The sequence below is a fragment of the Thamnophis elegans genome, chromosome 1 (genome assembly GCF_009769535.1).
Source record: "Thamnophis elegans isolate rThaEle1 chromosome 1, rThaEle1.pri, whole genome shotgun sequence".
Lineage (NCBI taxonomy): Eukaryota > Metazoa > Chordata > Lepidosauria > Squamata > Colubridae > Thamnophis > Thamnophis elegans.
The window spans coordinates 146107592-146126373 of record NC_045541.1 but is presented as its reverse complement, the minus strand read 5'-3'; the positions used below and the strand labels follow the sequence as shown (position 1 = coordinate 146126373).

At 39.3% G+C, this 18782-nt stretch overlaps 1 protein-coding gene across 2 annotated transcripts; it reads right to left on the bottom strand.

Moving 5' to 3' along the window:
* Positions 1-2737: 2737 nt before the first annotated feature.
* YY1 (YY1 transcription factor) lies at positions 2738-17762 on the bottom strand. 2 transcript variants are annotated; one of them, XM_032234227.1, is made up of 5 exons: positions 16643-17762; positions 6491-6653; positions 5775-5835; positions 4890-5048; positions 2738-3929 (listed from the first exon to the last, which is right to left on the bottom strand). In XM_032234227.1, exons 1-5 carry the CDS (start codon positions 17355-17357, stop codon positions 3747-3749), a joined length of 1281 nt encoding a protein of 426 aa, XP_032090118.1. In that variant the 5' UTR covers positions 17358-17762; the 3' UTR covers positions 2738-3746. The 2 variants fall into 2 exon arrangements, with proteins under 2 accessions (XP_032090118.1, XP_032090124.1); XM_032234233.1 differs by having other exon boundaries at positions 6491-6641.
* Positions 17763-18782: the final 1020 nt, after the last annotated feature.

Genomic DNA, 18782 nt, shown 5'->3' with positions numbered 1-18782 from the left:
GGCACGTAATCTGGATGTGCCACACGTCCTGCAAGCAAGCCAAGATGGAATGGGTGGGCAGTTGCGGGAGGCTCATCTTCATGTCTCTCAGCTTGCCTGTGGCCTGCACAGAGCATCTGGATTGCCTGCCTTTACCCCCCCCCCCCTCCCCATGCCTCTGTCTCCGTCTGCTGCCGGTGCCACTATGCAAAGACAAGCCTCCCATGGCCACCCATCTGCTATGGCTCAACTCTTAGCTTTCCTGTGGCCCACATGGCATCTGGATCATTTTCCTCCCTGCCTGCTGGACAGGTAATCAACTCACCCGTGCTGCGCAGGCTGCAGCCCACACGCCTTCACCATCTCCAGTGCTGGCCACACAACCCCAAGCTGATGACAATCTTCACTAGGACTTATATTTGGGTAAGTCTTATAATAGGCACATGCTTTAAAAATCAGGCTAGGTCTTAATTTTGGAGAAACACAAAATTAAGAGGTAGTGAAGAGGACATGCCATGTTACTTCCCATTGTTTTGCCTATCTGAACCGGAAGCAGACACTTCCATAACTGACCTCAGCTTCCTGGCTGCCTCATTATTCTTAGTACTCTTTCTTGATTCTAGTTGGGAACACTAGAGGAGTCAACTCTTCGTGTGCTAGGAAATCAGTGTCTTAATTGCTGCTATTTGCTCACCTCCTGTAGTGCATTTTTCTTTTGTTCTGGAACTAGACATGTATTTGATTAACCTTACTTTCTTCCCTTTGGCCAGATGGATTTTACCCACCATCTGGGAGGTTTTCCAACTTAGTCATGAAACTCACTTGGCTGTGGCCTTCTTGTCGGCATACCAATCAGCTCCCAGGAACTGTTTCAGAGCATCTGGCCCAGCTTTTTTTCTCAGGTCCCAAAATAGAGCTAACAGGGAAAATCTTCTACAAAGACTGTTCAGATGGTATTCCTTTATGGGACAAGGTGTCATCTTAAGTTTTTCCTTCTAGCTAAAAGTTAATAAGCTTTCAAAATTATCCTCATCTTTTGAAATTCTCAGAACCCTGTATTTAAAAAGCCTACAAAACCTATTGAAATAGATCTGTTCAAGAATTACTACAGAAAAAAGTATACCAAAAGATAGTTACTTTCTACTTCTTAATGTTCCTTAAGAACGATCTATTGGTGTGTTAGGGGGGAGGGGGGATATATAGTATGTGTTAGATTTTATAGTAACGTGATTGCACTTGTATACCGTTGCTCTTTAATTTCACTGTAAAAATAGGACAAGCTGAATATATTAATATAGTAGAAATACACCGAAGGGAGGAGTAGAGGGCTAGAAGAAAGAGGGGTAGAGAGGGTGGGAGAGAGGACGGGAGGGAGGGTGAGAAGGAAGGGAGTGTACTGGGAGAGAGGAGTGATAGAGGGGGAGGGGAAGTAGGGTAGAGGGGAATGTTGGAGGGAAGAAGGAAAGTTGGAGGGGGGCGAAAGAAAGGGTGTATGGAGGGTCGAAGTGGTACATTGGGTTTGTATTTTGGGGGGTATTGTTGACAAGAGGAATGGCTGTGTTTATTGTTTAATGTTATATGGCCCGGGTTATGCACAATATATATGTGACTGTACGAATTGAAAATGGAAAATAAAAACACATTTACTGAAAAAATAAAAAAATAATAAAAAAAGAACGATCTATTATATTCAGAATCCACTTTTTAATAAAATTAACATTTAATTATAACATCCAGCAAATTTCTACAACCTCCCACCACTTCCACGGCCTGATTCCAAATGATTGAAGTCCCAGTAGTGGGCTGTGGCCCGGGGGTTGGGATCCCTGCCATACAGGAAATGCAAGTTCTAAAATTAGGGGCTTTTGTTTGCATTGGACACAACTTTAGCATTTTAGGCAGTAGATTGAACCTATAATTGATAAATGTCTTAGTCATGCCACATTTTATCTCTATTATTTTATGTGTAAGGGCAAGTACCACCATTTGACTTGAACCAACTGCTTAATAGCATTAATTAGATGTCCATCTAGAAGACCATATCCTTTCCACTACAAAAGCAGTAATGTTGCCAGAATTATGGACAAAAGGAAGACAATAAAAATTTATCCAAAACAATTTTTTTAATATAAAGAACGTATTATTTCCTTAACCCAGAAATTTGGTTGGCTGGTTATAAATTTGGTGGGTTTTTTTTAACAATAGACATGCCCTGCATAGAACAGCTATTCTATTGCAATTCAATCCAAATTATTCTAATGCCAAGTTCCAGCTTTCATCTGAGAACTCTCAATTACATTGATATGTTAGAATTCACAAGCCCAGTGCATCATACCATACAATTGATACCACCTTACCTTGAAGCAACAGCATTCCATGAATTACCCTGTCCCACCGTTCACTGATTGCAGGGAATATGGGTATATTCCACAGTATTTGCTAGGAAATAATGATCTGTTGAAAACATAATCTCCTTTTCTCTTGCAATCATCAGATCTGTTCTTGAAGGTAGAGACCCTGTGGAGCATTATCTGAGAGGTTGAAAGTAAAATAAAAGGAATGGGAAATAACACAGCAAATGTTTGCTTACGTAATCCTGGAAGGAATCCAATAAAACTTGAAATTTTACTTCAGGAAAATCCATTATTATCTGGATAAACCAGAACTCCATACTCTTTTAATGGAATACTATGCAGAAGACAAGCACACTTACATTTTTTTAAAATTTTAAAAAAATCTAATTGAATGCAAAAACAAGTAAATGTAACTTGAGTTTTATTTATCTTCTAATTTCTGGGAGGTTAAAGAACTATAATTTGTTTTGGACAACAGAAGAAAATAGGCTGTGCTTACAGATAATTTTCTGCCATATTCTTCAGGACCACTGTTTTATTGTTGCCCACTCTATTACACGGGATGTACATATCAGGTGTTGTTAAAAGGTCAGTGCCTGTACAATACATTCTACAACTGAGCACCACTTTCCTTAACTGAACAGGCAAAGAGAAAGTACACGGAACATCAGCATCTGGCAGTATTTTTCCCAAAAAAAGAGACTAAAATGGGTTTAAGTTGATTAACACTATTAAATCACATCTAATATTTGTTACTACATGATTTCATTACAGCTATACGATACAATTATACAAAATGTGTTAACATCAAAGAATACAACCAAAAAAAATTTAAGATAGCAAACAAAACCTATATAACTTTTTTTTAATCTTTACAGGAAAATACTTTTGAAGTATGCATGTAACTGCCCATTCTTTTAAAGAAAATCTACTGCAAGCAAAGTTATCAACCTCCAGAAAAAAATCACACATAGCATTACTAAGCATATCCCCAAAAAGTGTACAATATGCACACTTTGAAAATACAAAATTAAAAAATTGTAAGCAACAGGTGAGCATCATATTTATAACAATGTGAAAAGTCCAATTTTAGCACTGTTTGTAGAAAGAACTTTCTTTGATGCAAGTCCATGAATTGTCTGTCTCTTCCAGGTAGGATCACACTTTACAAAAACATCATGCTCTTGAAACCAAATTACAGAGCAAAATGGAGCATTGGAGCAATGCTGCCTTAAAGTTTATTTTGCTACTTTATCAAAAACAAGTCCCTTAGGCATGTAAGGTTCATTTTTTTGTGTGTGTTTTTTAAATTCTTTCCTAGAAACAATATACAAAGGGGAAGCTTATTTATTTTCAACCATTCTCCTGTAAGGTAAAAGATGTTTTGAGTTCAAGAGCTTTCTTCTTGCAGTTTCACTGGTTGTTTTTGGCCTTAGCATGTGTTAAGATATGAGATTTCAGATTAGTTGATTGAGCAAACTTCTTATTACAGCCATCAAAAGGGCACACATAGGGCCTATCTCCAGTATGAATTCGCACATGTGTGCGTAAATTGAAGTCCAGTGAAAAGCGTTTGCCACAGCCTTCAAATGTGCACTGGTGAAAAGAAAACACAAGAAATTAGCAACTTATTTACAGATTTCCACTTGCAATATTAGATTTACATGAAATAAAGGTTCTATTCTATAAATTCCAAATTGGGTCTTTGTTATTTATAAGTAAGTTCCATGAAATTGGAAATGTTCACTTGTGCTGTTGAACAGCAAAGAAATACATAACTATATCATCTTTGCAGAGAGATCACAAGATTTTCTCTGAGATGGTACTACTTTGTATAATTCACTCCAAAGACAGATCTACCTAAAACCCTTTTCAGATATATTTCATTTAAGTCAAAACATGTGAACAAAACTTTTTAAAAAATTCTGATGGTCTATTTATAGTTCCATTTGTTAAAATATTCAGAAAGAATTGAGAATTTCTTTCCTTCTTTTTGCAACATAAAATAGGCAATATTTTTAAAAAATCTTATCAGCCTCATCTTATCTACTATCCCTCACTACATGGGTGATGGCCCATATTTCAGTCGGGGAATTAACAGATATTATTTAGAAAACATTAACTGGAATCTGATATATTTTAAATCATTTGAAACAAAATACTAAATTACCAATAAATTACCAATGAAGATTATCATGAACATTTTAACTTCTTACTACAATCATCCAGCTAACATCATCTATGTACATAAGTAAACGTTCAAGTAGCTTCTTTTTATTTAAATATTATTTTTTAAAAGCATACTTCAATAGGAGAAATAATAGGAGAGCCAGAACATACTGATTAAAATATACTTTTTAATATTTCTCCAATTATCTTCTAAATACACAAATTAGTTCTAAACAAATTCCTTTCAGTACTTCAACTGATATTATCTATCATACAATTTATCTAGCTTCAGAAATAAAACAAAAACAGAATACACACCAAAGAGAAACTAACTAGATTCTCATGACAATCTAGATGATTGTCTCATATAGAATATTTGAAAGTTACCTGAAAAGGTTTTTCTCCAGTATGAACTAATTGATGCCTCTTTAGCTTTGAGCTCTCAACAAAGGCCTTTCCACATTCTGCACAGACGTGTACCCGAGGCCCATGAGTATGTAGATGCTTCCTCATGGCCGAATTATCCCTGAACATCTTTGTGCAGCCCTTCAAAACAAGTAAATTATTTAATTATCAAGGCATCCAAATATCAGAATTATCATCATCTTAATACATATACACTGACTAGGCTTACAATTATACTGAACCAAAATATGGCTTGATTTTAGTATACTGCAAAGCCCAAGCATGGCCACTGCTGCCTATATGACTTAATTATGTATAAAGGGAGATTTTGCTAGGAAAAAAATTCTACTTTCTTGAAAACAGGAATTAGAATTTTTTATATACTACAGCAGTTATGGTGAACCTTTTGGGTTTGGCATTTCAAAAATTTAGAAAATGGCTTACATAACTCTGCTAATGTGCCAGTGCTCCTCAAAGAGAAACATATTCTTTACATTTACTTTTTAAAAAAAAATACAGTCAAATCATGTATGGTGCTATGTATTATACAAAGAAACATTAAGTAACTACAAAAATGAAATGGAAGTATAAAACAAATGCATTTGGGTGGGTGGGTGGGTGTGGAACAAATGGAGCATGCTTTTGAAAATAGTTGTCGTGTGATGGTGGCATGTTACCCAAAACATTGTGGTGTGTCACCTTTGACACATCATAGGTTTATGATGACTGTAATATGCCATAGGATAAATTTAAACTACACTGCAGAATATTGGCAAAAAAAGTCCAGAACATAAGCAAAACATTTATGAAACTCCTATATTAAAAAGGTTCTTACTGAAATAAATTGCTCAAAATCGCTTCACTCACTTTATGAGGACATGCTATCGTTCTTGGTGCATCATCTTCTTTGATTTTTCTTGGTTTCATTCTTACAAGAAAAAAAGAAACAAACATTGATCGTTGAATAGCAGATATCTTCTGTTATACATCATTATACTATAATGCTATTGCTTCTTGTTGAACTGCCTTTAACTGCTTTAATTAAGGAATTTAACAATTTACAATTCAGATTCTATGAGATAAGAAAAAGCTGCCAAGTTTGGTTCAGTTAAAAACTCAGAAGTATACCAAAAGGAACAATATATGATTTGAGGACAGTAGGACTGACGTAGAATTAACTGCAGAAATGATTACTTAGCAAGTGATTGTAAAACTAGACAGTAGTTTTTGCTTTGATGTGCTTGTTTTAATATTAACCACCTCTTGATGGACATTAAAATCAGATATATAACAGGAAATAATTAAAAGCCTGAGAATTTGAGACCTTTCAAAGACCAACCACAAAGTATCTACCCAACCAGAAGTGCAATCTAGAGACTGGGGCAGCTAGTCCAGCCAGCAAACATTAATATTTAACATCTGTGAATTATTCTGAACCTTCTGTGAATATCAAAGTGATTATCCCTGTATTGAAATTATATCTCTGCATTGAAACAATTCAGCAATTTTAATTGATAACAGAAAAATCACATATTGCTCAAAATAGGAATAATTATTTGTTAAAAGAGTTTTAGAATACCAACCTTGCAAATTCAGCCAATTGTTTAGGATCAGAAAGATCAATCCCAGGTATTCCTCCAGGTGGTAGCTTCTTTCCCGTCATGTATTCAGAGTAGTCAGGAGGGGAGTTCTCACCAATGATCTGTTCTTCCACCACAGTCTCATGGTCAATGTCTTTTTTGTCATCTGCAATAATTAGAGAAAACTGAATTTTGATTTAACATCCACGAAGAACAACACTGATAGTGTGGAAAATGTTTCTTAGACAATGTTTGTACTAAGAAACAAATTCAACTATTTTTTAGACAAAAATACAAAAATTTACACTTAATAAGTATATATATATATATATATATATATATATATATATATATATATATATATATATATATATATATAATCAATCATCCATTTTTAGAAACTAATTTCCTTAAAAGCATGCATTATGAATTATTACATTTAACATTTGATACATAATTATTCCAAATGCACTGTAACTAAAGCGAGACCTCTTTTGCAGAAAAACTTTTCAAAGATATCATAAGAATCTATATATTATAATCTTTGCTATTTATCTTAATTCAATCATGCATTTACAAAGCATTTTCTCCCTTAACTATTCAAAAAAATTTCTGAATACTTGTAATTAACACCAAAAAACCCCAGTCTGGCAAGATATGAATAAAACAACACACATTCTTACTATAATTAGGCCAACTTAACATCTGTTGCAGTAACTTTTAAAAATATATTTGAGCAAAATTTCTCCGGCAATTTGTCTTCCTTTTATTTTAGCTATCAAAATTGCAAGTTTATTTTTTATTTTTCAAATAAACATATTTAAAAAATAGTTTCCACTAATAAATTATCAGAAGCTTATATTGCTAAATCGGGTGAAGTTTTCAATCTTTCTTTCAATGAGGACTCAAGTAGCTTAATAAAGACTAAATAATTCCAAATTTATATATTATTTTAATAGATATGCTAGGATAACTAAATTACAAAATTTTGATGTGTGCACGATGTGTTGGTGTAAATAGATAATACAAAATGAGATGACTCTCTGTCCACTACCTTGAAAGATCCAGCAGCAGATTGATAGCTATATAAATTTGTCATGAATATAATTCTATACTGCCCGTAGTTCAGAAAGAAAAATAGTTTGTAGTAGGATGGATGGAGGAAGATTTTAATGGAACACAGTATATAATCAAACAAAGAATATATTCTGACTTTCATTTCCAGCTTTGTTTTGTCCCATTAGGATTTTGTTATTCACTTTGGTTTATAATTATTCAGGATATAGTCACTTAGATCACTAATTTTAAACAGCTGTTTTCCCTCTATTGTGATTGTACAAATAATCAATTTCCTTTAATTCCATATGGATGAGGAGACTAGACATTGTTCCTGGTTCAGTTCTGCTCTCTAGGCAAATGTATAACCCAATTAAATGAGATACAGAACTCATACTAATGTAAATGTTCACATGAAGTATTTACAAATCATATTTACATGGCTGCCACCTGACAGAATGTGACTCTGGGCAGTGTATAACAAAATCATAACAATATTAGAACATAATACCATTAAAAACATTTAAAGTTATTATTAAAAAAAACTAACTAAGAGCCACCTCAGCAGAGCACTATTCCTTTAAGACTCAGGCTTGTTTACACAGCCACATTTTGGGGGATTTCTGGAAGGATGGCAGAGAAATGGCCAATCTCACCTGGGGAGGGGATGATATTCCACAGGGCGGATGCCACAGTAGAGAAGGCGCACCACCTGGCTCCTGTCAGATGTTAACTCCTTAGTGGATGGGACACACAACATATCTCTTCTGCTGGATCTAATGGGATGGACAGATGTATCGGGAAGAGGCAGTCTCTCAAATAACCTTGCCTACCATCATTTAGTGTTTTAAATCCACCTTAAATTGGATTCAGAAACTGGCAACCAATACAGCTTGCAGAGCAGAGGTGGAAGGTGGGCCATTCTAGAAGTACACATAACTACATGCACCACTGATTCTCTGCCACCTGAAGCTTCAAGATATACTTCAAGGGTAGCCTTATGTAGAATGCATTACAACAGTCTACCCAGGAAATTACTGGGGAATAACTAACCATGAGTAGAACTTCCCCATCAAGAAACAGGAGCTACTAGAGCACAACATAATTTGCTTAACAACTGCTTTTCCTAGCAATGCAATGTAAGCCGAAGATGACCTGTGGGCTCATATTTCCTGAGAATGGCTCACTCTCCATTTCTCGCTATACCTTCCCATGACCATTTCCACCATAATATTCCCACCTATCCAGTCTCGTGAAAGCCCAAACATTACCCAATCCAACTCATCCGATGCCCAATGCCAGAAGTCTCCTCCTGTCCTACATCCCAAAGAATGAGGGTTAAGTCCCTTGAGACACTACAGTCCTAGCTCTCAGTGCCATCAAGATATAGTCATTCCTTCCCCAGCTGTTCTCATCAGACTCCTCAGGGCTCTCTACCATTCACACACTCTCTGTCTCTTGTTCTCAACCCAGGGGAGATAATTAGTGCCTCCGTGGGAAATAATATTCACCGTCCTTGAGAAATGAGGCTATGCGGCAAGTCACTGACGTTTTATTGTCAGAGATTGCATCCTCCTCTGTAGATTTGAACTTTGTCCACAAAAAGAGAACATAAGCAAACTTTCTTTTATGAACAGTTCTCAGACTTGGAGAATGTGTGCTAAAGCTTCTACCAATTTCAATAACCCTACATCTCTTCGCTTTTTAATTGGAGCTTGAAAATGTGGGCATTGACAAAGAAAACTAGAGTCTGAGGCAGAACTGCACGCATTAATCATATTTGACACATGTTGGAGAATTTGGTCTGTTAGGACATATCAAACTCACTGGTCAAGGATTATTCCTGCACTGCAATGAGAAGATAGGGGGAGGAATAGAGGTAGGGAGGTATAATAGCAAATAGAGAATCCACAGCAAGTAAGTACATATTTAAATTGGAAGAAAGATGCTAAGTTTAATTTTATGCTATGTGGAAGTTGAAGTTGTGAAGTAAAATTCCAATAGGCAGATGGTGGCATATAGATTTCCTATATGTTGTGCTTTGTACAACTTTACCAAGTACAGGAATTCAAATGAAATAATTTCTGGCAGATGGCTATCACACTTCTGCTATAACATATCCAATAAATGGAAGCCAATCCCCTCTCTGGTTAACTGCTCAACTATTAAACTATTATTGCTTTTAGGAGGACTTTGTTTTAAAAAACTTTTTTTAAAACTATCTGCTTTCTTGTAACTTAAATCCATTATTCCATGTTCTACTCTCCATAATGATAAAAGAATAGATCCAGGCCTTCATCTGTATGATATTCCCTGAGATATGTGAATGGCATCATATTCCCATATTCTGTCTTTTCACAAAGCTAAATCTTTTCAGCTACTTCAAAATTTTCTTCAATGAATTAAAAATTAATTCCCCAATAATCCTCATTAGCATTTTCTGAATTTGTTTAGATTTTCTGAATACTTTCTAAAATTATGATACACAATAGTTAAATGTTATTAATATAATGATGAAAGAATACAGAATGCATAGCCTTCTCCTTCATACCTCTCTGCAAATGACTACTACATCTCTAACCGCTCTTTTTCATGCAGTTTTCAAGTGACTTTTATTTCTACTTAATTGTCATGAATACTTGACCACAATTAAGTAATTCACTAATCAGAACATCATGGGTGTTTTATCAGATATTAATCTGAAATTAAGATATGTTATAGCAGTCCCATTTCTACTAAAGTGGTTTGCTGGTCAAACAACAATCAATCAGATGTTAATCTCACAAATTTAATCTCACAAGAGCCAGGTAGTCCCATGGCAAGATGGGCAGTAGATAAATTTAATAATAAAAAATCATGACAAATCTATTCATTGTTCTACATGCATGATTGGAGTGGAGAAATTTGGCTGTAGGACTTTTAGTGCCATCACCTCGTGTAAGGTAACATAAATACAATGGTGCAGGAAGTTTAACTAGTTACTAACAATGTTGCAATCTATTTGGCATCCAAATTATAACACCTGGGGTTTATGAAATCTATGTATGTAAAGTCAGAAAATAGTTATGGCATCTTACAAATCCCTATATTATAACTGATTTGACTGCTTGGGTATCCAAAAGCTACAATGTTTACTGCAAAGTAGTTAATATATTCTAGCAAAATCCAACAAAATCCCAAGCAGGTTCAAGTATCTATGCAGCTTTCCTCAATTTTCATGTTCAAAGCTGATACCTAATTATGAATCTCCCTACACTATGAGGGGATTATAATATAATGTCATATACAATACTAAGCCTAACATGTTTATATGTACTTAACTTAGTGTGACAAATGCATCTTTTACATACACAAAAATATATACTAGGTCTACGCTGGTCTATGCCCATTATGATTTCAACTGAAACAGCCAGTTGGAAATTAATGTTTGCCCTATTTAGTCACCATTCAAACTTACAACTGGCACTGAAAAAAATAATTTTATGAATAATCCTTGAAACTACAATGGATGCAGCATCCCACTATCATATGATCACCATTTACAACCTTCAAAGCTGGCTTCCAACAAGCATAGTCAATCAGGAAGCCAGCAGAAATCACAAACTGTGGTTGTATGACATTACATTTAATGATTGTGGGTGATTCACTTAATGGCCATGGCAGAACTTGCAGCACCATCTTCCACTTAATGGCCATGTCGCTCAGCAATGGAGTTGCCAGTCCCAATTGTACTCTATGTGTATATCAGGTCACTAGAGCATATTCAACAAATAATCATTTTAAAATCATAAGATAGTGTTACATACAAAACTCTGGAAGGCCCAGAACATCAAGGGGTAAACCAGAGCAATCTGCCCTAATTCTAACAGTTGTATAGTGCACCTATTCTGAGCTTGGCAATCTTAAAATAGGACCATGAAAACTCCAAACTAAGTCACAATATTAAGATAAAAGCATGGCCAAATAGACCAGTGTTTTTCAACCACTATGCCGCGGCACACTAGTGTGCCATGACATAGTGTAAGGTGTGCCGTGGGAGAATTACTTTATATATAGTCAATATAGGCACAGAGTTAATTTTTAACATTTTCTAATGGTGGTGTGCCTCGTGATTTTTTTCATGAAAAAAGTGTGCCTTTGCACAAAAAAGGTTGAAAAACACTGAAATATACAATACATTTTGCAATTATGATTATATATTCTGAATATTAACAGAATTCTATGAAATCCCTTGATGTAATTATTTGAAAATATAACACTACAGCAATTATAATAGTAATACAGAAATGGTTATAGTGTTTACAAGTTTCTTCAATGGGAGCAGTAAAAAAAAATAATTTGAAACCAAAGGGAAAGCCCTCTATCCAATAGGATGTCTAGGAAACAGCAGTGTATAAGAGCTAACTATTTCTATATACTGTGTGATCGGAAAATATTTTTTCAAATCAAAGGCCCCATCTCTACCTTATATGGAAACCAAAATGTTCATTGTCATTTTATAATACCCTACACATTTGATCAGAAGGCAAACCATTTGTAATATGCAATGTTCTTTGATTAATTTTAGGATTCATTCAAAATTAGAGCAAGTTAGGGTAGAATAAGTCCAGTATTGCACAGTGAAAATTATACAATATTTTGGTGTGTGTGTTTATTTCTATGATATTTAATAAATCATTAATTTTTAACTTGGGTACAGTCTAGTTTCCATTATTTCATTTTCTGTGTATACAACTACATCATGATAATCTCTCATTAGGTTGGATTCAGACTTAATTCCAATTTAAATCAACAGGATTTGAGTAGTAATTTAGCCCACTGATTTCAACAGAATGAAAACTTAAAACTAATCATACAGTACAATTCTATCTTGGAACATAATGTCTACTTAAAAAATGATCATTTTTCCCATTCCAAATTAAATTTATGGAAAATCCAACATTAAAAATTGAGAGACGATAACGATATGAAAAAATTGGTTGGAAGTAGAGTATGAACTTTGGAGCAACAGATGATGAAGATGAATTTGTAACAAACGGTAACATACTGTTAAGAGTTATGGGACAAATATCATCTATCAGATATATAACTTAATGGCAAGAATTAAGCATTTGTTAACACTGTTAACAAATGCCTTTCAGTTTTTGAGATACCTGAGATACTAGAATAACTTGATAAATCCTTTAAAACAAAAAAAAAATCTATTGGTTTTTAGAAGTATTTGTCATCAAAAAATCAATTGGATATGCAGATATTAATAAATGAATAAAGAACTAGAAGTTCCTACATTGTCTAGAATAGGGATGTCAAACTCGTGGCCCAAATGCCTAAAGTACTGGCACACCCACCTACCCCCCGTTTAGTGAACGGGGAAAAAGTTGTGATACATCACGTGACATGATGAGTTTGACACCTGTGGTCAACCATCAACATATGTCTTAACTTCTATAGCAAGACTGTCAATGGACCTCAAATTACAACTAACAGAACAAACAGATAATACTCAGAATTTATTCTCTGTGTAGAAAAGGACTGTCAAAATAGCACTTTGCTGGAGTTGTAGTAAGGATAATACTTCTTTAAAACTTTTTTTCTGTAATGTCCTGTACTTAAGTTTTGGGAGAAAGATGAAAGCATTGGAAAGATAAATGCATGGATCTGTTTATTTAATAGATTGAAGACTTGAGTAGATTTCCTATGGACATAGACCCGTGATGGCGAACCTGTGGCACGTGTGCCATTTCTGAAGGCATGCAGGTGTTGCTGTTAGCTCCAGTTCACATGCGTGTGCTGGCCAGCTGATTTTAGGCCTTAATTTTCCACTGTTTTTCGCCCTTCCGAGACTTCAGGAAAGCCTCCTGAAGCCTCGAGAGAGAAAAAACAGCCCAATGGGCTACCCGGAAGTCAGCTCCCAAACTTCTGGTTTGCATATTGGACCATTTTTTCGCCCTCCATAGGCTTCTAGAAAGCTTCTGGAACCTGGGGGGGGTGAAAAACGGACCTATCGAGCCCACCGGAAGTTGGAAAATGGACTGTTTCCAGCCTTCGGAGGGCGTTGGTGGGGAGGCAATTTTTGCCCTCCTCAGGCTCCAAGAAAGCCATGTGCACATGCGTGGGGCAGCGTGGTGGTGGTGGTCATGCGCACATGTGCAGGGGGGCACAGCATGGGGGCATTAAATTATGGGGTGGGGACGTGAGCGCGTGCACACTTTTGGCATTCGTGGCGAAACAGGTCAGCCATCACTGACATAGACTTTGTATAGACAAGTATAAATATAGAACTCATTTATATAGTAAGTTAAAATGGTTGTGTGTGTGTGTGTGTGTGTATTTGAACACTTGGATTAGTCAAATATATACAATAACTTTTTATTGTTATATGCATTTTATTGTATTTGTCCTTTTTTTTCTTAGAGCATTTTTTATGTATTCTTTCCTTTTGACAATGTTTACATAGTACTTCCATCATTGTTACCATTGTGTTTTGTTCTCAATTAAAAAATAAAAAATAAATTCAAAAGTACAATTCTATCTATGTTTACTCAGCAAAACCTCTGAGCTTGTTGACGTTTTCTGGATTGAGAGGCCCTGTTTACTGTCCTAACCTTGTCACCTGTCATCTTGATTACTACAATGCAATCTACAAGGGACTGCTCTTGAAAAGCATTTGGAAGCTTCAATTGGTGCAGAATGCATCTGCACAGGTATCAATAAATGTTATCAATTATTAAGCACATATAACAACATTGTATCCCTCATTGGTTGCCAGTGTGTTTCTGAGTGTAATTTCATGGTGGTCATTTTAAAAGCCCTTCATGGCTTAAATCGCATGACCTGAGGGTCCATCTTTTCCTAGTTGTTTCTAACCATCCACTTGGACAGGATTCAGATCCTGTTGGTAGCTGGTGGGGCCCAGGAGATGTGCCTTTTCTACTATAGACCCTTCGCCTTAAGGAACATTCTCCCTCCAGAGATTAGTGGCCCTGACCCTGCTGATCTTTTTTGCAAAGCATTAAAAGACCTGTTTCTGTGCCAGAGCTTGGGGCACTGAGGGTGTAAAGGGTCCTATCTCATGGCTGTAATAACAACCAACAATATAGTAGTATTTTCATTGGCTACTGTGTGTTTTAGTTGTTATACCTGTTTTTAATTTAAGATTATTTGCTACCCAATGTCATTTGCTGAAATCAGTAGTTATACAAATAAATAAATAAAAATAAGCAAACAAAACAGATGTTTTTCATGGGCAAGTATGTCTTGTGAATTATCAGTTTTTGCTTTCAAAACTAAGCAATTTCATTTAGCTTTAGATGAAACTATTAATTTCTATTAGAACTATTAGAAACTACTAGTTTCTAAGCAACACAAAACTAGAGCATAAAGCTAATGTGAGCCACAAGGACCTTGGGCCCCTGGATGACATGTATTTGTAACGTAAAAACAGATTAAAAGAATTTCCTTCGCAGAATTTAGTTAAGGACATAGGCCTTCAGAAATCCATGAATTTAAAAAAAGAAACTTTTCCCCCTTTTACATTAATTATTCTATTTCTAGGGATTATATCAACCCATCAATTGTTACATTTTGACTTTTCAAACTATATATTATCTCTGAAACAAAACTAATGAATTTTAAATACTGATCTTAAAAAATGCTTAAAATATCATAATATAAGCTGTTCTAATCAACCCAGTATAGTGTGCTCAGAAAATAGAATTTCCTCCACTAAATAAGCTGCATTCTTTTTTGTGTTTCTGCTAAACATAAAATGAGAGGCTGAGAGTATGAGAATTCAATGCCTTTTTACACAGCTGGGAATCACAATAAAACTTAATTTTTTAAAATTACCCTTAATTTTATGCACTTAAAAAATATTTTTACATAAAGTCATTTAAGTTCTAAAACCCTGCAGGGTCTTCACATTTGTCACTCAACCTACCAAAACAGAGAAAGGGTGCAATGTCTTCCTCCCCTTACTTTACTCCTCATTCTAACCAGAGACAGAGTCTATCTAAAGCAGTGGTTCTCAACCTTCCCAATGCCCCGACCCTTTAATACAGTTCCTCATGTTTTGGCGACCCCCCAACCATTGGTCCTAAGACCATCGAAAATATGTGTTTTCCGATGGTCTTAGGAGACCCCTGTTAAAGGGTCATTCGACCCTCAAAGGGGTCCCGACCCACAGGTTGAGAACCACTGATCTAAAGGTTTGAGGAAAGGAAAGTGGATGGGGGGAAAAGGAAGATGCCAGGAGGAAAAGGAAATGAGGAGGAATCTGCGAAGCAAACCGCTGCGAAGGCATGACTGCCGATGGGAAAGGAAAAGGGATATTTAGGAGGGACATCCAAAGGAAGACTTGATAGAAGAAACCTGCGCGTTGAGAAGACTTAGAAGAAGAAACTATATTGTGAAGCTCGCCAGGAACAGCTGGATAAAACCTTAAGGGGGCGCCAAGAGATGTCGAGCAGAAGCAGCGGTTAAATAAAATCAAATCCGACTCAGTTGCGAGGAGAGACAGTGGGGGTGGGGGGAAGGCAACCGCCGGAGAGGCGAAGGCTGCGCGCGCTGAAGCGACGGCGGCAGGAAGAGCGCCAGAGCCGGCGAACGAGAAAGAAACAGGGAAGCAGGGAAGGCGAAGGAAGGAACGGGCCGCCGAGGTTCACCGCGCGCCCGCCCCGCCCCCAACCTCCCTCCTCCTCTTCCCTCCCTCCTACTGCAGAAACTACGCCATTGCGGCCTAGTCCAGGAATCAGCCAGTGAGGGAGGGAGGGCGCGCGCGCGCTGTATCCCCTCCCCCCTCTGCCTGTCCCAGCGGCCATCTTGGCGGGGCCGCCGCCATCTTTCTTTCCCTTTTCCCCCCCGCCCGAGGGAGCCGGGCAATCAGGCAGGAGCAGCGCAGACCCCGCCATCTTTTCGGGGGAAGCCGCCATACTTGCCCTGGCGAGATGAACATGGCGGCGCCCATCACACACATCCAAACATGGCCTCCCTTCAAAACAAAACGGGGGCAAGAAGCCTGCCGGGCACTGTCCGGGGCTCCCCAGACCTTCCCTAGTCCCCGCCGCAACGTGCCGGACCCGTCCCAGCTGTTCTACTTACCCGAGGCCCACATGGTGACCGAAAACTCCCCCTCCAGGGTCTTGATCTGCACCTGCTTCTGTTCCCATTTCCTGGCGCCGCCGCCCCCTTCGGCTCCGCCGCCGCCTCCCGTCAAATAACTCTTCTTACTGCTCTTCTTGCCGCTCCCGCCACCTTTCTTCACCCGGCCACCGCCAGAGGAAGAACCTCCGCCCGAGCCGCCTTTACTACCCGCGGCCGCCACGGTGACCAGAGTCTGCTCGATGTACTCATCCTCGCCGGCCGGAGCCGGCACTGGAATGAGAATCTGGTCCTCGAAGCCATCATCGGCCCGCAAACCGTCCGAGTCGTCGCCTCCTACCACCTCCTCGCGCGTCTGCACTAGGATCACCTCCTGATGGTGCGGGTGGTGGTGCAGGTGGAGCTGGCCCCCGCCGGCCCCGACTCCCCCACCACTCGGGTCGCCGTCGGTGACCAGCGGCTGCAAGGCGATCATGGGCGGGTGGTGGTGATGATGGTGGTGGTGGTGGTGGCGGCGGTGGGGCGGGTGATGAGGGCCGCAGTCCTCGCAACACTCGTCGTCCTCTTCATCGTCCTCGTCCTCCTCGCCGCCCACCACAGTAGTCTCAATAGTCTCCACTGGGATGGTCTCCACCTCGATCTCGTGCAGTTCCACGATCTCGGCGGGCATTTCCGAGCCATCTGTGGCAATGTACAAGGTATCTCCTGAGGCCATGGTGGCTGAGCCGCCAGCGGCGGCGGCGGCGGCGGGCCCAAGCCTAGCACAGGGCCTCGAGTCCACTCCTCTGCCCGACGTCGGTGGGACTCAGGCTTCTCTGGCTTTCCTTCCTTCTCTTCCGCCGCCGCCTCCTCCCCCTTCCACACAAACACCACCAGTTCTTCGTTAGGAGGGTGGGAGGGAGGCAAGCAGGCAGCAGCCTCAGCCGCCGCCAAATCCCGCTTGCGCCGCCTCGCGAGACTACCGCCGAGAGATGCAGACACCCTAGGTCTTCCTCACCCGCCATCCACACCCGCGAAGGCCGCGGTAGCCGCCGAGACACGCCCCCTCCTAGCCTTGGGCCAATCGCAACCCTCGGCTCGATTTAAGGACAACGCTCCTCGAGCAAACTCTCCGGCTTCACCAACTGGCAAACGGGCCGGTTACTTCGGGACCGCCCCTTTTCTTCCTGAGCGCGACCTATCACCATGAAGTTGAGCAGATCAGCCCTGCCCCGCCGATTCCACTTAGTTGGCTTCTGGGAGGGAGGGAGGGAGAGCCGTTGTTCCTGTGGTCACGCCCACTCTTGTAAATGAGCCGTGAGAGAAAGTTCCCGTCGGCGTTGGCGGGTGCCGGTCTCTTCCGCTGCCTTTTGCGCCGGGAGGTTCGGGAACGCGTTTCCTTTTCTCTTCGTGTCCTGAGAGCTTTTGTGGCCGGGTTGATTGGTTTACGTGCGGGAGCAAGACGGGTCGCCTCGGCCTACTTGGGGACTTGAAAAGGGTGAAAGTTAGCTCGTCTTCAGCTTCCTGGTTGTTGTTTTAGGTAGTCGCGAGAGAAAAATGCGGTATCGCCCCTGACGATTTTCTGTCATCTTAAATTTGGTTCGTCCAAATTATTTTATTATTATTTTTCTGCCGGCGGGGCCTGTGGAATCTCGCTTTTCATGATCCCAAACAAACGCAGTCCGGGTTTGCGCAACACCCTACAATGGCTGAGTTTGTGGGTCCTTGGGTTGTGCGAAATGAAGAAACGGAGGTTCTTTAATAGACTACAGCTCGGTTAGCGACGATTTACGCGTGGCGCGAAGAAGGAGGTTTCTTTTTCCGTGAAAGAAAAGGGGACTTGAGGTAACGAAGAGACCACCGCCCCTTCCCCCTCCGACCACCCGCAGGACCGGCGCAGGGTTTCCTTAACCTCCCTGTTTTGCTCTTCGGGCTCTTCGTTTCAGGGATCCTCTGAGCTGACGGGGTTCCCACTCTGTTACTCGATGCGTTGCGGTATGGGAGAGGCATGTTTCTTCTAAGCTTTTCATACGGAATGTCATTTTTCCCTTTTGGGTAAAGGGCAATTAATGTTGCAACTTGGCTGGTTACTGTAACGTACATCCCATATCGCTGAGTGCAACTGTCATTAAATGTTTACTCAATGTTTACCTTTACTTTT